General features: G+C 36.4%; 1 protein-coding gene across 50 annotated transcripts in view; it reads left to right on the forward strand.

The window, feature by feature from the left end:
- Positions 1–26,187, forward strand: part of PMFBP1 (polyamine modulated factor 1 binding protein 1) — a 484,787-nt gene that overhangs the window by 221,737 nt on the left and 236,863 nt on the right. For 49 of the 50 annotated variants that reach the window (XM_056823979.1, XM_056823945.1, XM_056824098.1 and 46 more), the window contains 2 exons: positions 3,397–3,534; positions 25,691–25,825. In XM_056823979.1, the coding sequence (XP_056679957.1) occupies positions 3,397–3,534; positions 25,691–25,825 (273 nt within the window). The remainder of the gene's footprint in view (positions 1–3,396; positions 3,535–25,690; positions 25,826–26,187) is intronic. The other variant, XM_056824126.1, reaches the window with a different exon arrangement.

Genomic DNA, 26,187 nt, shown 5'->3' on the forward strand with positions numbered 1-26,187 from the left:
ATTTCATCTTTTAATGCCAGAAATGTATAGAAGTACTTTCTTGCAGTTAAAATAATTAAAAATTTAAAGTTTGTGACAACAACATGGAAGCCAGGAGGTAGCACACCAAGATTCGAAATTTAAATGTTTTAAATAGTATAGTAATTCAAATTCATATAAGGTACTATAAACACCCCATAAAATAAAATTTAAAAATAAAATTTTTCTCTGGTACAATAATTTGGCTAATATTCTTTACACAGATTTTCTAGATATCAGAAGCACTGTATTTCTACATCCCACAATATTAAAGGGATAGATAAACCATGAAAATAAAAGGCATGAAGAAACAACACTGGGTCACAACCTTTTCCAAGCTCTGCTTTGAGATTAGTTAACAGATTGGTTGCATTGTTCCTTCAGAGCTGAAAATGAATGAACAAATTGGTGGCAGAGCAGTGCAAGAGACTCCTTGCCATGCTATGTATGCTTATAGTAAGAGTGAGGAAATTAGAAAAAGGGGAGGCAAAATACTAAGTTTTCCAACCAAACACACTCCAACATTCCTTGCAAGAGTTTATAGAAAAAGTCAAAAGGAATTGAGGAGAAGATGTCAAGCACAAAAATATTATATAAGGAAGTTTAGGACTCTGGTTCAGGGATTTGATATTAGTAGTTTAGGGGCACACAATTCTTGATTTCTGGGACTTGTCTTCCATGATGAGGAGGAAAAGGAAAGCCTGAATGAAAAACACAATGAGTGGCAGGGTCCCAGCATAACATGTAACATTATCCATTACAATGGGAGTCACCTGCTCAGTGCTGCTGAGAAGACCCAACAGAAGAAGAAAAGGTAAGTAGAATGAAGGACAAGTAACATGGTAATTAAGGAGCTCAGATATGGGGAAATTATTCCATCATATGGTTAGACATTCTTTCCACAGAAATTTCACTCCCTAGCACGTAACTAAAACCTGAAATTCTTTGATTAAGCTCACTTCTATACTTCCTGATCACCATCCAAGCTTACCTAAGCAAAATCTAGGTCCACTTTCAAGTCAAATTCAATAATGCAAAGGTCACCTTTTTTTTCAGGAAAAGAGAGTTTTTTAAACTATATATAATGTAAAAATAAGAGTGTCAAAGCACATATACCATATCACAACCTTTTCTAAACTCTTCTTTAAGATTAGAGAACAGGTTGATTTATTGTTTATTACAAAGCTGAAAACCAAATAACAAATGAGTGACAGTGCAGAACATTAGGTTACCTGCCCTTAGTTCTACTGTGGGAGTGAAAAATGTTAGAAAAAAGAGAATAAAAAGACCAAATTTTCCAAACAAACTCCAATGTTCTTTGCAAGATTTTGTACAAGGAATTAAAGAAATTGATAAGAACATGCCAAAAGGTCACATAGAGAAGTCTATGACTATGGCTAGGGAATTCATCAGTGAGCAGTTTAGGGGACAAGTAATTCTTGATTTCTGAGGACTTCTTTGATGAGGAGAATAAAGACAGATTGAGTGAATTATAACATAGGAGGCAGAGTCTGCAGCAAAACATGCAACATTATCCATTACAACTACCCATGATCCTGCCAAAACTCGGTTCTACTTTCCTGGCACATCCACTAATGCAATGATCACTTCTTCCTCCAACTGTCAAGAGGATTTAAAAAATATAGAGCCTCCAACAAGAAAAACCAAACCCCTTAGACTATACCATCACCTTTTACAACTGTTTTTTTTAATTGCCTCACAAAATGGTTCCTTGGTTTCTGTAGAACTGAAAATAAAAGGAAAAATCTGAAGGAGTGAATTCCAGGGAAGTACCCAACTTTCTTCCTACACCATGAGAAATGAAATTACAAAAAAAAAAAAAGAAGTTAAAACATTAAACTCCCCAGTCAAAGTCACTCAAATGTTTCTAACAGTCTTTAAAAGAGGTCAAGTAGTCTGATGAGAACAGGACAAAATGTCATGTGGTGAGGTATCAGACTGTAGTGGAGGGCAATAGATATAAGAATTTTAGGGACAGGAAATTCTTGATATCAGTAAATTTTATCTTTAATGATAACTACAAGGAATAGAGACTGAGTGAATCAGAGGATGAGAAAAAGAGTCTAAAGGATAAGATTCAAGATTATCCATTGCAACCGGGTTTATCTAAAATGTTTATTTCAATGTTTCTTAGAAGAATCCACAGCAAGCAGAAAGTGTGAGTAGACACAAGATCACCACAGTAGATGACAAAGAGGACAGCTTTGGGCAATCATTCTGTCATTTAAACCACATATCCTTTGTCACAGAGATAGCACTCCCAGTAAAGAACTGAAGCCTACAATTCTATGACCAAGATTTCACTAAGCTTACTGCCAAGATTCAAGTCCTAGCTATCATCCTGCTAGAGCAAGTTCATTTTCATGTTAAATTCAGAGGCATAGGGCATCCCCTTTTTCAGGAAAAAAAGTGTTTGAAAATACATCATGTAAAAATAAGAATATCAAAGCACCTATATATGCCCTGGCATCACCTTTTCCAAACTTTTCTTTGAGATTGATGAACTGGCTGGTTTCTTGATTATTTTAGACCTGAAGACAAAATAATAAATGCATCACAGATATTTAGGGGGCTCATAATTCTTGATATATAGAGTTGGGTTCTTAAATGATTGGTTAGAAGAATACTGATAAAATAAGTCTGAGGTTGAGAAACAATCTCAGGTATAAGATATAATATTAATATTTTCCATTGCAGAGGGATTCACTTCTAAATAACTGAATTTAAATCTAAAATTCTATGACAAAGCTCACATTAGGCTTACTGTCAAGAATGCAGTCTTAGCTAACCTCTTGCTACAGCAAGTTGAGTTTCATGTCAAACTCAGTGATTCAAGTCTAAAATTCTATGGCCAAGTTCACTCACTCAATTCCTGGCCAGGATTCAGTCAATGCTACTACCCAACTGTGAATTCAATGGTTCACTTTTATATCCATTGGCAAGAAGCTCCTATTATCTTTTCTTTGTAAATTTTAATTACATTAGATGACAGATGATTAGTTTATGGTTGTTTTAGAACATGGGAAACAAAGGAGTAATGGGTTGGATTGGAGTGCAGATAGTCACCTTCACTATGGATTGAGGAAAAAGGAAATGGAAAAGCAAGCGCATTTGTTTTGCACCTGAATGTGCCCCTGTTGTATTTACCAGAGGAGATTTTTAAGAAACTTACAATAGAGCAAATTAAAATAGAAAGTGAGCAAGAAATCCCAAGGGAAAAGATGGAATTGTGGGAAGAGATAGCAGAAACAATATGCTTTTCTCAATAAATAACACTATTGGTAACAGGTTACTTTAGTAGTATTCTGTAAGAGTTGTGTTTTCATATTTTCGCTTATTTATTCAATGTGGGACAAGGAGGAAGATGAAATGGGTAAGCTAAAAGATGAGAATGAGATTCTCCAAGAGACCCTGAGACGATGTACAATACTATTGGAGTCAGCTATATTCAAGCTTGAGGCTTCTAAGAAGAAGAGACAGCAAAAGGAAAAAAAGGTGAGCATAAAGAACAATTAAATTTTGGGAAATCATTGATCAACTTGGTAAGTTTCACAGACAAGGGCTCAATCCTCCAATATGGAAAGAAAATCAATCGTGGTATCTGTTCTGTATAGAATGAAAGAGCATCTTTAACATATTTCTCAATGATTTCTCCATTGGCTTACAGTGGTTTCATCTGCTTATAGGTTTCATAAATACAGTTTCTTGGCCATTGCAATGGATGGAAAGAAATGAACCATTGTAACACAACTGATACTGTGTGTGGAGGCTAGGGTATACTGACATGCTGAAGAAAGAAAGCCAAGCATAGACATGGTTAAATTTCCCTCCTGCTGATAGAAAGATGCCAAATGGTTTAGTCAGTGAAACTTAAAATGACTCTGGGAAAACCAAAAGGACCAGAAAAGAACTCTGTACAATCATTTTATAATTTGCCTAATTAGTCTTTTTTGCATTCATTGAGATGAATTGTACTTGTTCTCCAAGTAGAAAGTACTTGTGAAAAATACATATTTTAAGGGGCAGCTAGTTCAGTGAATACAGAGCAAGTTGTAGAGTAGGGAGTTCTTGGGCTCAAATCTGACCTCGGGAGTTTACAAGTTGTGTGACAATGGCCTAGTCACTTAATTCCAATTACCTAGCCAGTACTGCTATTCTGCCTTGGATTGTTCCTAGATTGTGTCCCAGTTTGTTCCTAATGTGTCCCAGATTGTTCCTAATACAGAAGCTAAGAGTATAAGAAAATTATAGATTTCAAAGAAATTCTGAACCACCTGGACCTCAGGAGCAGTATTCCAAACATTCTACCTGAATCTGGCTAAACTGGGTGATTTGGTAGTCTGTGGGATAAAAGCAAGCATGAAGACTCCAACCACTCAAATATAAAAAATCTGGAGTCAGAAACTGAGAGAAGACACAGAAGTTCATTTCTTCTTTCTCATGAGAAGGGGCACCACTCCTAAGTGATGCAGAAATACGACACCCCCTCTGTCTGACCCCAATTTGTCTGGGAGCCAGGACTTACAATCTAGGCACAAAGTTTTCCCCAATGATCTCATCACTAGCCTCTGCTTTGGTGGGGTAAAGTTAAGAAGATATAAGAAGGTAGGACAGCTGGACTGAATAACATATTATTCTCCTTGTTTCTTGAGCCCTGATAATTTCCTTGAAATGAGATATAGAATCTAGTCCTAAAATAACCACATATCCTTAAAGCTAAACAGACTTAGTTATACATTTGATTCCTGATTTGGGGATTGTGCTTTCACACGGTTTATTTTATTTTATTTATTTTATTTCATTCAATCCCTCCTTTTCTCTTTCCCAAGTTGAGTGATTCTCAATCCATTGCTGGAAGATTGTCTCAGTTTCTCCTCTCTAAATCTAGATGTTCTGGGCTATCTTTCCCTTCTGTTTTTAGTACCATAATGTCCTTCCTTTCCAAATTATCACCACCACCCCCCCATCAATCAGAGAAGACAACTTATGGACTAGCATATGAACTATTCCACACTGCCAGCTGCTCATGTGGCAACTTCTTTAGCATTTTGCTCAGCAATTTGGTATGAGCAAGCTCCTTCCCTGTGCTAGAGATCATACCCCTCTCTTCCCAAAGTTTTCCAAATATGTGCACTACCCCCTATGCATACTAAGAATCAGTAAAAATATTTCCTCCTCTTTCTCCTTGCTTCTTCAGAGCCCAATTAAGGGCATATAGTTCACAAGTTTGAGTTGACCATGAATTTGGAATTTGGCCTCTATCTACAAAGGTAGCCTTATCTCCACATCAGTTATAGTACATCCATGCCTTCATTCTTCATCAAATATTCATAAGGACCTATCCATATAGGTTTGTTTCCCCAGGTAGGGGAAACTTACAAACCCTCTCTCATTTTAGTCCAGTAATATACTATTTTCGTGCAGTCATGTTGCATTCCCTCTCTTTCCTCTTTTCTAGTTTTTCTTTTCTTTTTTTTTTAATTTTAAACATTATTTTATTTGGTCATTTCCAAACATTATTCACTGGAAACAAAGATCATTTTCTTTTCCTCCCTGCCCCCCCACCACCACCTTTCCCTCTCCCATAGCCAACACACGATTCCACTGGTTATCACATGTGTTCTTGACTCAAACCCATTTCCCTGTTGTTGGTATTTGCATTAGAGTGTTCATTTAGAGTCTCTCCTCAGTCATATCCCCTTCACCCCTGTAGTCAAGCAGTTGCTTTTCATCGGTGTTTTTACTCCCACAGTTTATCCTCTGCTTGTGGATAGTATTTTTTAGATCCCTGCAGATTGTTCAGGGACATTGCATTGCCACTAATGGAGAAGTCCTTCACCCTCGATTGTACCACAATGTATCAGTCTCTGTGTACAATGTTTTCCTGGTTCTGCTCCTTTCACTCTGCATCACTTCCTGGAGGTTGTTCCAGTCTCCATGGAATTCCTCCACTTTATTATTCCTTTTAGCACAATAGTATTCCATCACCAACATATACCACAATTTGTTCAGCCATTCCCCAATTTTTGGCCACCACAAAGAGTGCAGCTATGAATATTCTTGTACAAGTCTTTTTCCTTATTATCTCTTTGGAGTACAAACCCAGCAGTGCTATAGCTGGATCAAAGGGCAGACAGTCTTTTATCACCCTTTGGGCATAGTTCCAAATTGCCCTCCATAATGGCTGGATCAATTCACAACCCCACCAGCAATGAATTAGTGTCCCCACTTTGCCACAACCCCTCCAGCATTCATTACTTTCCATAGCTGTCATATTAGTCAATCTGCTAGGTGTGAGGTGATACCTCAGAGTTTTGATTTGCATCTCTCTGATTATAAGAGATGTAGAGCACTTTTTCATGTGCTTATTAATAGTTTTGATTTCTTTGGCTGAGAACAGCCTGTTCATGTCCCTTGCCCATGTATCAATTGGAGAATGGCTTGATTTTTTGTACAATTGATTTAGTTCTTTGTAAATTTGAGTAATTAAACCTTTGTCAGAGGTTTTTATGAAGATTGTTTCCCAATTTGTTGCTACACTTCTGATTTTGGTTACATTGGTTTTGTTTGTGCAAAAACTTTTTCATTTGATGTATTCCAGATTATTTTTTTGCATTTTGTAACTCTAAGTCTTGCTTAGTTTTGAAGTCTTTCCCTTCCCAAAGGTCTGACATGTATGCTATTCTGTGTTCACCTAATTTTCTTATAGTTTCCTTCTTTATGTTCAAGTCATTCACCCATTTTGAATTTATCTTGGTGTAGGGTGTGAGGTGTTGATCCAAGCCTAATCTCTCCTACACTGTCTTCCAATTTTCCCAGCAGTTTTTATGAAATAGTGGATTTTTGTCCCAAAAGCTGAGATCTTTGGGTTTGTCATATACTGTCTTGCTGAGGTCGCTTGCCCCCCAGTCTATTCCACTGATCCTCCTCTCTGTCTCTTAGCCAGTACCAGATTGTTTTGGTGACCACTGCTTTATAATATAGTCTGAGATCTGGGATTGCAAGGCCCCCTTCCTTTGTATTTTTTTCATTATTTCCCTGGATATCCTTGATCTTTTGTTCTTCCAAATGAACTTTGTTATGTTTTTTTCTAAATCAGTAAAAAAAAATTTTGGAAGTTCCATGGGTATGGCACTAAATAGATAGATGAGTTTGGGTAGGATGGTCATTTTTATCATATTGGCTTGTCCTACCCATGAGCAGTTAATGTTCTTCGAATTGTTCAAGTCTAGTTTTAGTTGTGTGGGAAATGTTTTGTAGTTGTGTTCATATAGTTCTTGTATTTGTCTCGGGAGATAGATTCCTAAGTATTTTATTTTGTCTAAGGTAATTTTGAATAGGATTTCTCTTTCTAGTTCTTGCTGCTGAGCTGTGTTGGAATTATATAGAAATGCTGATGACTTATGTGGGTTTAATTTGCAACTTTGCTAAAGTTGTTGATTACTTCAATTAGCTTTTTGGTTGAATCTCTAGGATTCTTTAAGTAGACCATCATGTCATCTGCAAAGAGCGATAATTTGGTCTCCTCCTTGCCTATTTTAATGCCTTCAAATTCTTTTTCTTCTCTAATTGCTACTGCTAGTGTTTCTAATACAGTGTCAAATAATAGAGGTGATAATGGGCATCCTTGTTTCACTCCTGATCTTAATGGGAATGGATTTAGTTTACCCGCATTGCAGATGATATTAGTTGATGGTTATTATTTTTAGGAACGACCCTTCTATTCCTATGCTTTCTAATGTTTTTAGTAGGATGGGAGTTGTATTTTATCAAAGGCTTTTTCTGCATCTATTGAGATAATCATGTGGTTCTTGTTGGTTTGCTTGTTGATGTGGTCAATTATGTGGATAGTTTTCCTAATGTTGAACCAGCCCTGTATCCCTGGTATAAATCCTACTTGATAATGGTGGATGACTCTTCTGATCACTTGCTGGAGTCTTTTTGCTAGTATCCTATTTAAGATTTTTGCATCTATATTCATTGGGGAGATTGGTCTATAATTTTCTTTCTCTGTTTTTGGCCTGCCTGGCTTTGGAATTAGTACCATGTTTGTATCATAAAAGGAGTTTGGTAGAACTCCCTCTTTGCTTATTATGTCAAATAGTTTGTATAAGATTGGAGTTAGCTATTCTTTGAATGTTTGATAGAATTCACTGATGAATCCGTCAGGCCCTGGGGATTTTTTCTTAGGAAGTTCTTTGATGGCCTGTTGGATTTCTTTTTCTGATATGAGATTATTTAAGAAATCTATTTCTTCTTCTGTTAGTCTAGGCAATTTATATTTTTGTAAATATTCATCCATATCACCTAGGTTGGTATATTTATTGCCATATAGTTGGGCAAAATAGTTTTTAATGATTGCCTTAATTTCCTCTTCATTGGAGGTGAGATCCCCCTTTTCATCCTTGATGCTATTAATTTGCCTTTCTTCTTTCTTTTTTTAAATTAGATTGACCAGTACTTTGTCTATTTTGTCTATTTTTTCAAAGTACCAGCTTCTAGTCTTGTTTATTAGCTTAATAGTTCTGTCACTTTTGATTTTATTAATTTCTCCCTTAATTTTTAGGATCTCTAGTTTGGTTTTCTTCTGGGGGTTTTTAATTTGTTCGTTCTCAAGTTTTTTGATTTGCCTTTCCAATTCCTTGATCTCTCTCCTCCCTAACTTGTTAATATATGCACTCAGGGATATAAATTTTCCTCTAAGTACTGCCTTAGCTGCATCCCATAAGGTTTGAAAGGATGTCTCGCCATTGTCATTTTCCTCAACGAAATTATTGTTTCTATGATTTCTTCTCTAACTAACCGATTTTGGAGTATCATATTATTTAATTTCCAATTAATTTTTGATTTGGCTCTCCATGTACCCTTCCTTACCGATCAATATTTTTATTGCCTTGTGATCTGAAAAGGCTGCATTTATTATTTCTGCTTTTCTGCATTTGAGTGCCATGTTTCTGTGACTTAGTGTATGATCTATTTTTGTGAATGTGCCATGTGGTGCTGAAAAGAAGGTGTATTCCTTTTTGTCCCTATTTATTTTTCTCCATGTGTCTATTAAACTCTAATTTTTCTAAGATTTCATTCACCTCTTTTACCTCTTTCTTGTTTATTTTTGGTTTGATTTATCTAAATTTGATAGTGGTTGGTTCAAGTCTCCCACTAATATAGTTTTGCTGTCTATTTCCTGCTTCAATTCTCCTAGTTTCTCTATTAAAAATTTGGATGCTATTCCGTTTGGTGCATACATGTTGATTAGTGATATTTCCTCATTGTCTATATTCCCTTTTAACAGAATATATTCACCTTCCCTATCCCTTTTGATCAGGTCTATTTTTGCTTTAGCTTTGTCAGATATCATGATTGCAACTCCTGCCTTCTTTCTATCAGTTGAGGCCCAAAAGGTCTTACTCCAACCTTTAATTCTAACCTTGTGAGTGTCAACCCACCTCATATGTGTTTCTTGAAGACAACAAATGGTAGGGTTTTGGGTTCTAATCCAATCTGCTATTTGTCTACGTTTTATGGGTGAGTTCATCCCATTCACGTTCAAAGTTATGATTGTCATTTGTGGATTTGCTGGCATTTTGATATCTTCCCCTAGTTCTGACTTTTCTTCTTTAGTTATCTCCTTTTGAACCAGTGATTTACTTTAGGTCAGTCCCCCTAGTCCCCTCCCTTGAGATGCTTCCCTTTCTAACCCCTCCCTTTTTATGCTCCCTTCCCCTCCCCCTCTCCTTCCCTCCCTTTTTATACTCCCTCCTCCCCCTCCTTAATTTCCCTTTCTTTCTTGCCCTATTGGATAAGATAGAATTCAGGATCCCACTGGATCTAGATCTTCTTCCCTCTCAGATTTGATTTCACTGAGAGTAAGATTTAAGTAATTCCACTTCACGCTCTCTTCCTCTCCTTCTCATATGAGAGTTCTTCCCCTCCCCTTCCCATGTGTATCTTTATATGGGAAAGATTATTCTATTAAGTCCCCCCCCTATTTCTTGAAGTAAATCTTAGTGTTATCGACGGTTCCCCCCTCCCTTTTCCTTTCTTTGTTCCCACTTTCCCCAAATCTTCTTAATGCCCCAATCTTTCCCTATGCATGTTTCTTCTAACTACTCTTATGATGCATACAATTTTTGAGAGTTACACAAAACATTTTCCCCACATATTAATATATATAATTTGATGTAAATGTAGTCCTTATAGAAGAGAGTTTGACTTAAAGAAAAAGATAAGATTTATCTCCTTTTCCCTTTCTTTCATATTTACCTTTTCATGTTTCTCTTGCTTTCTGTGCTTGGATATCAAATTTTCCACTAAGTTCTGGTCTTTTCTTAGCAAATTCTTGGAAATCTTCTATTTTGTTGAATGTCCATACTTTCCCCTGGAAGTATATAGTCAGTTTTGCTGGGTAGTTGATTCTTGGTTGGAGACCCAGCTCTCTTGCCTTTCTAAATATCGTGTTCCATGCTTTGCAGTCTCTTAGTGTGTTAGCCTCTAAGTCATGTGTGATCCTTATGGGAGCCCCCCTATATCTGAAGCTCCTCTTCTTGGATTCTTGTAGGATTATCTCCTTTTCTTGGAAGCTCTTGAATTTGGCAATTACATTCCTAGGGGTTGTCTTTTGGGGATTTAGTATAGAGGTTGTTCTATGAACCCTTTCTATTTCTATTTTGCCCCCTTGCTCCAGAACGTGTGGGCAATTTTCTTTCATAATCTCCTGTAGAATAACATCGAGTTTATTGTTTATCTCTGGTTTTTCTGGGAAACCGATAATTCAGAGGTTGTCTCTTCTTCCTCTGTTTTCCAAGTCGGTGACCTTTTCAGTGAGAGATTTTATGTCTTCTTCTAATTCATTAATTTTTTGGCTTTGCCTTATTGATTCTTGCTGTTTTATGATCTCACTTTCTTTGAGTTGCTTAATTCTGGTCGTTAGGGACTTGTTTTGCTTTTCAGCTTTGTCTGCCCTTCTATTGGATGCTTCAAGCTCTTTTTCCAATTGAGCAGTCTTATCTGTCAGACTGCTGATCTCTTTCTCCCATTTTTCTTTCCAGGTTTCCATCTTTTGGGTAAGCTCCAGTTTGAGATCTTCCAGAGCTTGTTGATAGTTTCCATTTTGGGAGGCATGTTCTGATTTTTTTTGGATTTCATCCAGAAAAAGGTGACTATTGAACCATAAAAGTTTTCAATAGTCACCTTTTTCCCTTTCTTCCTGGAGGCTTGATTTTGGGCCATGTGAGCCATCCCTTTGGTGGTTTTATTCCCCTTTCCTTTTTGGTCTGGGGTCTGGGTGATATGGGCGGGTTTTCTGTGAATTTAGGTTGCCTCAGACTAGTTCTTCCCAGCCTCCAAGGTTTCTTAGAGTGCTGAGCCCCTGATCACAGCCAAACTGCCCAGGTGTTCAGCTCCACCCAGATAATCAGCTCGTGGTCCGCCCCTGGTGTTTAGCTCAGCCCAGATGTTCAGCACAACCACCCCGAGTACAGCTCCCTGGGCCCCCTTTGATGGGCGCAGGATTCTCCTGTGTTTTTTCCTGGCAGTCCCCAGATCCCAAGGACCCTGGAGTGCCCCCCCCCAGACAGAGACATTCCCCACTCACTCGCTGTCCCAGTGAGCGCTCTGGTAGCTCACTCTGGTTTGGTGGGTGAGGTGGGGGGGGGGGGAAGGGTGGCTCAGTTCACGTTTCTGTGCAAGCTTTTCCTCCTTCTTATTAAAGTGTGGAAATGTTCAAACCCCACATACCTTCACCTCTGTGGAGTACTGGGGAGTACTGGGGAGTCCTTCTGTTCCTCCAAAGGTTATTTTTATGCTCCTTTGATGTAGTCTATTTCATTTGGTGCTGGGGAGAGGAAGCGTGTGGTGTCTAGATTGCAGCCATGATTACCTGGAAGTCCCCAGTTTTTCCATAGAAACATAGCAGGGTTCAAATTAGCAGCAGCTCATTGATGTAAAAAGGTGCATATTTGATGGGGAGGTCTCACTATCAGACTTCTCCCAGAGGTAATCTTTCTGCTCTCTTCCACAAGTAGAGTCCCATTCTCTAGCTACTTGATCCAGAATTTTGAACAGGAAAACCACTGGCCTCATTGTCCTCCCCAGGTTTGTGAGAGAAACTCCAGGCCTCCTTTCTCTATTTTCTAATTGGACTCCTCTTACTCTATCTTTCATAAATTTCTTCTCACTCTGCCTTGAGATCTAAAAATCCCATTCTTCTCAGGACAATAATTTATTCCTTTTTGTCACTTAATTCTACAAATCAGAGTGCTATTTTTTTAAATTTAGAATATTTTCCCATAGGTACATAATTCATGATTTTTCCCATCCCTCTTCCTTCCCCCCTCCTGGAGCTGACAAGCAATTCCATGGGGTTATACATGTATCATTTTTAAAAGCGCTTTCCATGTTATTCATATTTGCAACAGAGTGATCTTTTATCATAAAACTCTAATCATATCCCCACCGAACTACATGATCAATCACATGTTTTTCTTGTGCTTTTCTGTTTCCACAGTTCTTTCTCTGATATGTGGATAGCGTTCTTTCTCTTAGGTTCCTCTGGATTGTCCTGGGTCATTGCATTGCTGCTAGTAGAAAAGTCAATTACATTCAATTGCGCCACAATGCATCAGTCTTTGTGTACAACATTCTCCTGGTTCTACTCCTTTTGCTCTGCATCCATTCCTGGAGATATTTCCAGTTTGCTTAGAAATCCTCTAATTCATCACCATCACCATCAGATACCACAATTTCTTTAGCTTTTCCCCAATCAAGGCACACCCCCACATTTTTTTTATTTTTTGCCACCACAAAGAGCATACCTATATTTTGTTGAAGTATTTTTTCTCATTAACTCTTTGGGGTACAAACCCAGGGGTGATATGAATGGATCAAAGAGCAGGCTGTCTTTGAAAGCCTTTTGGGAATAATTCAAAATTGCCATCTACAATGTTTGGACCAATTCACAACCAGTAGTGTATTAGTGTCCCAATTTTGCCACATCCCTTCCAATATTTATCACTTTATTTTGCTGCCATATTGGCTAACCTGGTATGTGTAAGATAGTACGTCAGCATTGTTTTTATTTGCAACTATGTAATCAGGAGGAATTTAGAACACTTTTTCATGTGATTATTGATAGTTTTGATTTCTTCATGTGAGAACTCCCTGTTCGTGTCCCTTGACCATTTGTCAACTGGGGAATGGCTTGATTTTTTGTAAATTTGACTTAATTCTTTATAGATTTAGGAAATTAAACCTTTGTCAGAGAGTTTTGTTATAAAAATGTTTCCTAGTTACTTTCTTTCTAATTTTAGTTGCATTGGTTTTCTTTATATAAAACTTTTAAAATTTGATATAATCAAAGTCATTCATTTTACATTTTGTAATGTTTTCTATCTCTTGCTTTGTCTTAAATTCTTTCCTTTCCCACAGATCTGGCAGGTAAACTATTCTATGTTCACCTAATTTATTTATGATCTCACTCTTTATATTTAGGTCATTTACCCATTTTGAATATTTCTTGGTATAAGGTGTAAGATGCTGATCTAAACCCAGTTTTTCCTGTACTGTTTTCCAATTTTCCCAGCAGTTTCTGTCATATAGTGAGTTCTTGTCCCAAAAGCTGAGATCTTTGGGTTTATTAAACACTAACTTACTGAGGTCATTTGCCCCTCGTCTATTCCATTGATCTACCCTTCTGCCTCTTAACCAGGACCATATTGTTTTGATGACCACTGCTTTATAGTACAGATTAAGATCTCATACTGGTAGGCCCCTCATCCTTCACATTTTCTTTCATTAGTTCCCTTGACATTCTTGATCTTTTGTTCTTCCAGATGAACTTTGTTATAATTTTTTCTAATTCAATAAAAACTTTTCTTGGTAATTTGATAGGTTTGGCACTGAATAAGTAAATTAATTTGGATAGGGTTGTCATTTTTATTATGTATGTTCTTCCTACCTGGAGCAATTCATGTTTTTCCAATTATTTAGATTTAGTTTTAATTGTATGAAAAGTGTTTAGTAGTTGTGTTCATATAATTCCTGAGTTTGTCTTGGTAGATTCTTAAGAATTTTATATTGTCTAGAGTGATTTTAAATGGAGTTTCTCTTTCTAACTCCTGCTGCTGAATTTTGTTGGAAATAAACAGAAATACTGATGATTTATGTGATTTTATCTTATACCCTGCAACTTTGCTAAAGTTGTTAATCATTTCCACTAGTCTTTTAGTTGATTTTCTTGGATTCTCTAAGTATACCATCACTCCATCTACAAAGAGTGAGTGATAGTTTAGTTGCCTACTTTAAACCCTTCAATTTCTTTTTATTCTCTAATTGCTATTGCACCATTTCTAGTACAATATTAAATAATAGAGATAATAATGGGTATCCTTGCTTCACTCCTAATCTTATTGGGAAGGTTTCTAACATGTTCCCATTAGAGATGATACTTGCTGATGGTTTTAAATATATTACATATATTTATTATTTTGAGGAATGGCCCTTCAATTCCTATACTTTCTAGTGTTTTCAAAAGGAATGGGTATTGTATTTTGTCAAAGGCTTTTTCTAAATCCATTGAGATAATCATGTGATATCTGTAAGTTTGGTTATTGATATGGTCAATTATATGGATGGCTTTCCTAATATTAAACCATCCTTGCATTCCTAGTATGAATCCCAACTGGTTATAGTGAATAATCCTTGTGATAACTTGCTATAGCCTTTTTGCTAGTATTTTATTTAAGATTTTTGCATCTATGTTCATTAAGGAGATTGGTCTACAGTTTTCTTTCTCTGTTTTTGGTTTACCTGGCTTTGGAGTCAATACTATATTTGTGTCATAAAAAGAATTTGATAAGATTCCTTTTCTTATTTTATCAAATAATTTATATAATATTGGGATTCGTTGTTTTTTTAATGTTTGATAGAAATCACTTGTGAATACATCTGGCCCTAGGGATTTTTTCTTAGGAAGTTCCCTGATGGTTTGTTCAATTTCTTTTTCTGAGATGGGGTTATTTAATTATTCTATTTCCTCTTTTGTTAATGTAGGCAGTTTATATTTTTCTAAATATTCTTCCATTTCACCTAGTTATATTTATTTCCATATAATTGGACAAAATAGTTCTTAATAATTACCTTAATTTCCTCTTCATTAGAGGTGAGATTACCCTTTTCATCTTTGATTATGTTATTTTGATTCTCATTTCTTTTTTTATTAGATTAACCAGAACTTTATCTATTTTATTTGTTGTTGTTTTTTTCAAAATATTAGCTCCTAGTCTTATTTATTAATTAGTTATTTTACTTTCAATTTTATTAAATTCTCCTTTAATTTTGGGGATTTACAATTTAGTTTTTATAATGGAATTTTTTATCTCTTTTCTAATTTTTAAAGTTACAAGTCCAATTCATTGATCTCCTCCCTTGCTATTTTGTTGCTATAGGCACTCAGGGATATAAATTTTCCCAAGTACTGCTTTGGTTCATCCAATAGATTTTGATATGTTCTGTTCTCATTGTCATTTTCTTCAATGAAATCAGTAATTGTTTCTATCATTTCTTTTTTGACCCACCATTTTTGAAGAATTATATTATTTAGTTTTTTATTAATTTTAAATTTGCCTTTCCATGGACCCTTGTTAAATGTGATTTTTATTGCATTATGATATGGAAAAGTTGAATTTATTATTTCTGCTCTTCTGCATTTGTTGAAATATTTTTATGCCTAGTACATGATATATCTTTGTATATGTACCATGTACTACTGAAAAGGAGGTATATTCCTTTTTATCCCTGTTCAGTTTTCTCCAGATGTATATTAACTCTAATTTTTCCAACATTTCATTCACTTCCCTTCTTCCTTATTCATTTTTCAGTTTGATTTATCTAGTTCTGAAAGGGAAAGGTTGAGATCCCCAACTAGTATGGTCTTGCTATATATTTCTTCCTTGAGCTCCTTTAATTTTTCCTTTAAAAGTATGGGTGCTACAAGATTTGGTGCATAAATGTTTAGTAAGAATATTATTTCATTGCTTATAATACCCCTTAGCAAAATGTAATTTCCTTCCTTATCTCCTTTAATCAGATAAATTTCTAGCTTTCTCTGATATCATGATTGCTACTCCTGCTTTTTTACTTTAGATAATGCACAATAAATTCTGCTCCAGCCTTTGACTTTAAATCTGTGTGTGTCAGCTGCCTTAAGTATGTTACTTATAAACTATATATTAGTAGGATTTTTGGTTTTTAATCCATTCTGCTATCTGCTTCTGTTCTCACCCATTCACATTCAGAGTTGTGATCACTAACTTTGCATTGCCTTCCATCATATTATCCACTTTAAATGCTGTTCTAATCCCTTTCTCACTCTTCCTTCTCACCAATATTTTGTTTTTTGTTACCTTCTAACTTTCCCCTCCCTCCAATTACCTCCCTCTTCCCTTGTCTTATTCCCTTTCTACTCCTCTGTGGGGTAAGATAGAATTCTATACCCCACTGAGTAGGGTAACATAGAATTCTATACCTAACTGAGAATACTTGTTTTACCCTCTCTGAACCAGTTACAATGAGAGTAAAGTTTAAGCACTGCCTGTCATCACTCTTGTCCTCCCCTCTCCATAATGATTTTTCATGCCTCTTTATATTGTATAATTTATCCCATTCTATCTTTCCTTCCTCTTTTCCTTCAGTGCAACCCTCTCTTTCAGTCCTTGATTATGTTTTACATATCATTGATATGCATTCATATCATATCATAATACATATCATTCTAGATCATCACATTTATACATATATCATATCATCATATAATCAAAATCAGCTTACTTCTCCACCCTCTTTATAAGTAAATTCCATAAGCACAGTATTTAAGCAAGAAATTATTAACAAAGTCCCAAGGGTGCAGAGCAAGAAGAAACTGAGCTTCTTCCACCAGCTCACACCAAATCAGCTACTATCCATTTCTGGACTGAGGCCCAAACAGTCTTCCTGAGGCTTATGTGCAATGTTCCTGATAGAAATAGAAGAAATCAGTATAATAGCAATTGATAACACTGATTAAACATTAGACTCCCTTTCACTTGGATAACTTTTCTTCATAGCTAATAAACCTCATCTAATAAATCGTTTTCTGACAATTGGGGATGGGTCTTCTCATGAAATTTCCTTCCTTTGTTTCAAGTTGCTTGTAGAAATCATTGAGATATTCTTGCTAAAATACTTTGTAAGGCAGATCTCATCACAGATTAGTACAGCTTTTATGAACACATAAGTAACAACACACTTGCAGAGAGATATCTCAAGCCCAGGTTTTAAAGAAATACAGAAAGTTCTCAGCCATAATTCTGAGCCTCAGATCCAAAGTGCAATTGTGGCAAATTAAGCCTGGAGGTACCCTTTTACAACTGTTTCTACAGGACCCTGACAGCAAATACAGATCATTGATTAACAAAGCTCAATACACATAAAGTACATTAGCTAGCACTTGTTAAATTCTAACCTTCAACTACCATTTCACTTGGTTGCTTGAATTATGGAATGTTCACACCTCTATTTATAATTTACATTATAAGAATTTGTCAGGAAAGGAAAAAGCAGAGAAAAGATTATAATATCTTCACTAGTTCCTTTAGGCCTAATCCTTAAATGGACAGAGTAACTTAACACTCTGAGTTTAGGCATGGGTCAGAGCTATCAATCACTCATGCAATAACCATTTCACTTAAAAATCCCCAGAATCAGGTCTCCCCAGACAGAAGGAACCCATTCCAGCTTAGACTGAAATTGGCCTTTTGAAATTTTATAGGACTTTCACCTGTAAAAATTCACATTACTCTGAGTGCTTTGTAATTTTTCTAATGAATGGTGGATCAATCATCAGACAGCTATACCTGAATTCCAAACTCACAATAATATTAAGTGAGATCCCTAGAGCTTTTACCTCAAATGACAAATCTTACCAACTGAAGCTCAATGTCAGTAATCCAACTCCATATTCTTGAAATCCCATAACCCAAGCGAGTTTTTTTTCTAGAGAGCTGATTACTTCCCCACTCTAATGACTTCTTAAAACTTTATAAGTTTACACACAAAATATGTTTTTCTTTATTTTTCCCATACAGTACATGCCATTTCTGTATTTTCTTTATTCTTTCTTCCACTATTTTAGTCCTCAAAGATTATCACTACTGTACAATAGATCCTAAAAGTTTCCCTTTTTGTAATGTGGTGTATAATTGAAAATCTGTTACCCTAAAAAAAGAACTACATTTCCCAGGAGCCTACTGGCTTCCTGTCATTATGTACTTCCTGTAGACAGGGGATATTAGGCAAGGACGTGAAGGGTCCCACCTCTTCTTGTCCTGAGCTTGGTGGTAGTAAGGTGGGTGTTTGAACTGGCTGATCAGCCATGGGCAAGTGGTCTTTATTTTGTATCTTCTTTATTCCTTGATTTCTAATGATCATTTAATAAACCTAATAAAATATATTTTTTTTATTATTGAGATTTAATTTTAACTTTTACATAGGAAAAGAGGTAGCCCTTGAATTCCAATGAAAGCAATTACTAACTTAGAGAGGAGATTCATATACCTTACAGGAAATAAGATTTAATGCCTAAATACTCAACATAAAACTGTACTATTATTTTGCCATCTCCAAATTCATACACCTTCCCCTTTCCTTAAACCGAGAAAGGGTTAAGAAACCTACAGACAGTTTAACTTCCCAGTAGCACTATCTCAAATCTTTCTTTCTATGATTTATGGTGGCTTTATCTCCCAGTTGTTTGCTGTACTGGGAAATGAGGAAATCACTCTTAATTTCTTCAAACACTGACAATTGCTTTAAAACATTAGCACGTTTTCCTTTAAACCCTATGCTCAAAGCACACTAAACTTTCTTTTTCTCTTAATTTCTCACATTTAACTTTCAAATGGATTTTTAGTAAACTCCCTTTTTTCTATATTCTAATTAATACTTCTAATGTCTACTTTCTACTTCTTTTCATCATCATTATTCAAATAAACTTTATTCCACAAAGTATTATTTTACCTGCTAATTAATACACCAAAAGAATATATATTATTCATTGTTTTTAAGATTGCATCATTTAAATACTATATCTTAATATATTGTTTTATCAATTCACCTCAGACATTATTTTAGGCCATATATAAATTCATGAATCATTTATGAAACAAAAATCCATGGTACATGTAGATTTCAGTAAGCATATATTTACATTCAAGTGATGAAATTATTCTTATATTAAAACCTATAGAATACTTACCCATATCCCATAAAGTATTTAGCAGTATTCCAAACTACTGATACATGTTCCATCTCAAATTTACAGGTGTGTGTGTGGAATGTTTTCTTTTCCAAGTGCTCATATTTTAACTTGTGAGCACTTTCCTAGATTGCAAAAAATCTTAGTGCTTATTTACCTCTTTCTTTTATGATGCTGGTACTGTTTTCTCATAAGTTATTGAATCATTGCATTTCATTAAGCAGTCAGTGCTTATTAAGACTTTGCTTCTCACTGTTTACTTTTTTAGCAGCTTGTTGGTCTCAAAACAAACTTTTTCTAGGGGGCAGCTGGGTAGCTCAGTGGATTGAGAACCAGGCCTAGAGACGGGAGGTCCTAGGTTCAAATCCAACCTCAGCCACTTCCTAGCTGTGTGACCCTGGGCAAGTCACTTGACCCCCATTGCCTAGCCCTTACCACTCTTCTGCCTTGGAGCCAATACATAGTATTGACTCCAAGATGGAAGGTAAGGGTTTAAAAAAATTTTTTTTTTCTGACAAGCAGACTGGCTACCTATTTTCAAGATTAGGAAAGATATTAGTGAATTCTCTATTTTAATTTACTAAGATGAACAACTTTCATGTTATGTGTAAAAGTTTAAATCATTCTGGAATCTTTATCTAACCTGACAGAAAATTTGCCATACAGAATCCTGAACATTATGTTCATATTTTAAAACTTTGCAGAGTTCAGCAAGTACAATAAAAAATTTGCATGTTATTTTTTTAAGCCCACATGTACTATAAGGGTTAAAAATTATAGTTGGACTGAATATTTTAAGAGTATGGTCGCCAGGAATTTAATTACTAAATTCCAATGAATTGCTCAAGTCAGAACGGCTTTTATGGTAGTTTTATGTACAAATAGAAAGAAAGGAAGGAAGTAAAATGAGAGAGAGAGAGAGAGAGAGAGAGAGAGAGAGAGAGAGAGAGAGAGAGAGAGAGAGAGAGAGAGAGAGAGAGAGAGAGAGAGAGAGAGAGAGAAAGCTGCTCTGGCCTGGTTTGAACCAGGCAGGGATTCAGAGGCAGGGGGGAGGGAGCCAAGGATTAATTTAACAAGGCTTCTAGCCACAAGGCCTCCTCCAAGACGAGTCCAGAGGCTAGTGACTCCATAAAAGCCAAGGAAAAGGAGTCAGCCCTTTTCACTCACCACGTGTCAGTCCAAAAGGAAGTAGTCTGAGGTCTCAAGCCCTAGGTCCTCTAAGGCCAAGTTCAAAAGTGAAGACCCCTCACAGGAAGTGACCACTAAATTTAAAGGTAGTTCTTTGTGTCATTTCCTGTGCCTGTGATCCACTTTTACATATACCAATGGCAGCTTAAATTTAGCTTTGGACTGCCCAGGTGGCAGTCAGTTGTTTCAGATTTGTCACTCGCTAGCACATGTGGGTCATAGACCTTCCCCCACAACACTTAATCCTTAAGTGGGGGCATATACATTCCTGGTGGCTAAAAATCTAAAGAATAAATAGGGTAGAGTTAATCCCATCTTCACACTCCCCCTTGTTGATCATTTGGGAGACTAGTTTCCCCAACTGATCATTTAACATAATCATCTTGTACTTCTAAAAATCTTCTAACTACAAGTGCATACAAAATTGCACCTTCTGAGAGGAAACTACAATAATTAGCAATAAGAGAGAAATAGAAGAAAGAGAAAGCAAAACCAATGTTTTGCTGGGCACATTGAAAAAAACCAATTAGGGGGCAGTTCCCTTTTGGCATAAGAGTGTACATTCAAAATAAGTGTTCAACTCCCTTCAGTTCAATCAACTGCACCACAAAGTTAATTCTGGATCTTCTTGATGCAGTGTAGGTTTTGCAGGCACCTTTTTGCAAATATTTCCTTCTTTGGATTTAAGGAGTTAGCAAGATTCTTTCCTTAAAAATTTTTTTCTCGAACACAATTTTAAATCTTGTTTTTTTATGAAAATACAATCCCCCTATGAAGAGGGTGTTGACCAACATCTAGTTCAGCTCAGGATGCATGGTTGAGTTATGCAGTATATGAGTTAATTACCAAAATAAAAACCAAAAACATAAAAGAAAAACAAATGGAAGAAAAATTAAACTTTTGGGGAGAAAGAAAAAAATTCAAAGTCAGAATCAAATTATCAAAATTTCATATATAAAACTTTCTGAGTAAATAAGAATAAATTCGTAATAGGACCTTGTTTTAGGGTATAATTTAGTAAATTCATAACAGGCCTTTGTATTAGGGTTCAATTAAAGTAATTTCTGCCCCACAAGTCTGTAGGACAAAATACAGTAATATTTGACTTACCCATTGGCTTCCAAGACTACAGGAAGTTGCCATACTATAAGAGAAAAAAAGGACTAGATTTTTTTGTGATAGGGAAGTGTCATTCCCTGGTATGATTTTATCTTCACTCTAAGGGATAGCGGGAGCCAGGATGATAGCCAAAATTTGGTACTTGTCTGTGAGTATTTCACAAGGAGTGTGGTACAAGGCATCCCGTGTTAACATATGTCAAGTGCCTCAACTTCAAATCTCACACTAGGTTCAAGTCCTTTCATATTGGCTTAGAAGTCACTCAACCCTACCTAGATTAGTTTGGTCCTTTTTGACCTTGTTCTCCTAGAAATTGTGCAGATTCTCATAAACCCCATTGGGATTGGTTGGTCTCTTTGACCTTGTGCTTCTTGGCACTGTATAATGGTTATTTTGTTCCCTTCTCCTGAAATCAGAAACAATAATTAATCACAGTCACATAGCATTTATCAATAAATGGCAGGTTTGGGGGGCAGCTTGGTGGCTCAGTGGATTGAAAGTCAGACCTAGAGATGGGAGATCCTAGGTTCAAATGTGGCCTCAAAAATTTCCCAGCTGTGCAACCCTGGACAAGTAACAAGCCCCATTGCCTAGCCCTTACCACTCTTCTGCCTTGGAACCAATACACAGTATTGATTCTAAGATGGAAAGTAAGGGTCTTTAAATAAATAAATAAATGGCAGGTTTCCATGGTCTAAAGCTTTTGGGTATGCATTAATATTATAGCAAATATATATTTAACTTATATTAATGTAGAACAAAAATTTATAATGACTATGAATTTTAACTATAAGAAATGAGAAAAGGGGGGAAATAAAATATTCTAATTAAAATTTTTAAAAGGCAATAATAAAATAAAATTCAGGAATTCAATGTTTTCCCAAAACAGTATCTTGCCTATGTACTATTATATCCAATGCATGTGACACAATACCATCAATCAGTTTAAATAGAAGATGCTCTCTTTACATGTGGACAATGAATCCAAGAGGCCTTTTTTCCAATTTTTATAGCTGTTGGAGTGGTTAACAATACTTAAAATGGGCCTTCCCAAGAAGGCTGAGTTGCTCCAGTGGGCTGTAAGTTCTTTATATACATGGGTTCAGGTCATGAAGTGAAAAGACTATTGGTCCTACTTATACTGCAGCTCCTGATTCATGGATTTCACACAGTTTGTGCTGCAATTCCTGTATATAGGAAACAATAGAAGTATCTCCCCTTAATAGTGATGTATATGCAGGGGGAAAAGGCTTAGCCTGTATAGGGGAATGTCCAAAAAGCATCTCAAATTGTGAGATGTGCAGATCTTCCCTGGGCCTGCTTCTAAGATAAAATAGAGTCAGAAGAATTTCAGGCCATTTTAAATGTGTCTCAGTGCATAATTTTCCAATTATAGTTTTAAGTAGTCTGTTCATTCTTTCAACTTGACCTGAGCTCTGGAGATGACATGGTACATGGAATTTGGGAGTTATCCCCAAACAAGAATATATCTGAGATAAAACTGAATTAATAAAATGAATTCCCCTGTCTGAATTGATATGTGCTGGCAGGCCAAAATGATGAATAATCTCTTTTTAAAGCACTTTTTGTCAACAAAACCCTCTGTGACTCAAGCAGTAGAAAATGCTTCCAACTATCTGGTCAGTTGATCCACTATGACTAGACAAAATTTATAATGTCCAGCCTTTGACATTGTCATGAAATCTATTTTCAGGTGCTCAAAAGGTGTGTAAGCCTGAGGATGCCCACCAAAAGGCTTGCCATGAAAGGCGTGTTGGTCATTCTCTTGTCTTCCAAATATCCCCAACATTCAGGAATGCATAGAGAGACAGAGTTAACATGTAAATCACATGGTTTGGGGTTTGTTTGGATTCTTTCTTTTTACTTTTAAACATGATTTTATTTGGTCATTTTCAAACATTTTTCACTGGAAACAAAGATCATTTTCTTTTCTTCCCCCCCTCCCGCCATGCCTCCCATAGCTGACGCATGATTCCATTGGGTATCACATGTGTCCTTGATCTGAATCCATTTATATTTTGTTGGTATTTGCATTAGGGTGTTCATTTAGAGCCTCTCTTCAATCATATCCCCTCAATCCCTGTGGTCAAGCAGTTGCCTTTCCTCAGTGTCTTTACTCCCACAGTTTGTCCTCTCCTTGTGAATAGTGTTTTTTCTCCTAGATCCCTGCAAATTGTTCAGGGACATTGCATTGAAACTAATAGAGAAGTCCATCATGTTCGAGTGTACCACAGTGTATCAGTCTCTGTGTACAATGTTTTCCTGGTTCTGCTCCTTTCACTCTGCATCACTTCCTGGAGGTTGTTCCAGTCTCCATGGAATTCCTCCACTTTATTATTCCTTTTAGCACAATAGTATTCCATCACCAACATATACCACAATTTGTTCAGCAATTCCCCAATTAAAGGGCATCCCCTCATTTTCCAATTTTTGGCCACCACAAAGAGTGCAGCTATGAATATTCTTGTACAAGTCTTTTTCCTTATCTCTTTGGAGTACAAACCCAGCAGTGCTATGGCTGGATCAAAGGGCAGACAGTCCTTTATCGCCCTTTGGGCATAGTTCCAAATTTCTCTCCAGAATGGCTGGATCAATTCACAACTCCACCATGTTTGGGGTTTTTTTAACTCCCAGCTCAAGTAAACAGACTTACAAAGATGAACAGTTACATTTTGCTTCATGTTTCAGGTTGTCCCAGGGTACCCTTGCCCCACATACCATTCTGAGTCTGCTTATCTCTAACCCTAACTCTGTTGGAGGGGGAGATGGGGTTTGGTGGTTTTCTTAAAATAATGGTCACTTAGTGTTACAAGAGAAAAATCATTCATTTCTTTTTACATATATTCTACAATCATTGGTTGAGTATGGGGAACAGGAAAATTCTCCCCTTTCAATCCAGTCAAAATTCGTTTTCTGTTACTAAGCCTAACTATCCTGGGAGTAGCACAAGGGGGAATCTGGTGGCCCCAGGATCTATCAGAAAGGCGATTTCTTCCCCCTTATCACTCACATTCAATGTTATCAAGGGCTCTGGGTGGGGGTCTTCAGAAAGCTCACCTCAGAACCTTTCAGTCTTCCAACTCTGCAAGAGAAAAGACCTGTTCCTTTAGTTTCTTAGGGCAATTTTTCTTTAAGTGCCAAAATTTCCCACAGCTCTAAAAAGCAAAGGGGGTTACACGCTATCCCCTGAGGTCCATCAAGACAGCTGCTCCTTCCTTTTCTCCTGGGGGTCATCACCTTTTAACCCTATCCTCTCTATTATAATTCTTTTGTGATTGTCTGCATAGTCAGTGACATTAACTTGGCATATTTATCTTGCTGCTATTTCATGATTTGGACCACTACCTTGGTCTTCTCCATCTTTTCATCAAACCCTTTCCTCACATGTACCTATTGTGCCTGCTATAACAATTCAAACAATAACAATTGTTTGCTGCCCATTCCTCTGTCTTTTGGAAATTCTTGCTGATATCTGACCAAGAATTAGCAGTAAAAAAGATCTTTAGGGGGACAGATGGGTAGCTCAGTGAATTGAGAGCCAGGCCCAGAGATGGGAGGTTATAGGTTCAAATCTGCCCTCGGACACTTCCTAGCTGTGTGATCCTGGGCAGGTAACATAACCCCCATTGCCTAGCCCTTACCACTCTTCTGCTTTGGAACCAATACCCAGTATTGATTCTAAGATGGAAGGTAAGGGTTTAAAAATAGGAGACTTGGTCCCATAGAACCATTCACTTCTTGACCTGAATATATGTTCAATAAATCATTTAGCCAGTTCAGGAAGTCATTGGGGAGTCTCATCATTCTCTTGTTTTACTTCAGAAACATGATTTGGGTTCTGCTTTTATGCCCTGAATGATAATGTTCCTAAGGTCCCCCTCATGTTATCCTGATGAACTGGGCTATTAATGAGTCTATATGAAAGAAAAAAATGCTTTTCTCAATAAATAACACTACTCTTAAAAAATTATTATAATACCATTCTGTAAGAGTTGTATTTTCATATTTTCACTCATTTATTCAATGTGGGAAAAGGAGGAAGATAAAATGGGTAAGCTAAAAAATGAGAATGATATTCTCCAAGAGGCTCTGAGAAGATGTACAATAGAGTTGGAGTCAGCTACAATCAAGCTTGAGGCTGTAGAGGAGAGAAAGCAAAAGGAAAAAGAGGTGAGCATAGAAAAGAATTAAATGTTGGTAAATCATTCAGCAACTTGCTAAGTTTCACAGACAAGATCTCATTCTTCAATTATGAAAAGAAATTAATCATAGCCTGTTTTCTAAAGAACAAAGGAGCATTTTTAGCAGATTTCTCAATGATTTCTCAATGATTTGGCTTCCAATGACTTCAAACTCTTAAAATGCTGATTAAAATTTCATCATCACATTGACATTCATGATCAAGTTTATGAAGGGAACTAATGAAAGAAAATGGGAAGGATGGGGACCTACCAGAACCAGATGTTAAACTCTACTACAAAGCAGAGATCATCAAAATAATATTGTACTGGCTAAGACATAGAAGGGTGGAT

The sequence above is a fragment of the Monodelphis domestica genome, chromosome 1 (genome assembly GCF_027887165.1).
Source record: "Monodelphis domestica isolate mMonDom1 chromosome 1, mMonDom1.pri, whole genome shotgun sequence".
NCBI lineage: Eukaryota > Metazoa > Chordata > Mammalia > Didelphimorphia > Didelphidae > Monodelphis > Monodelphis domestica.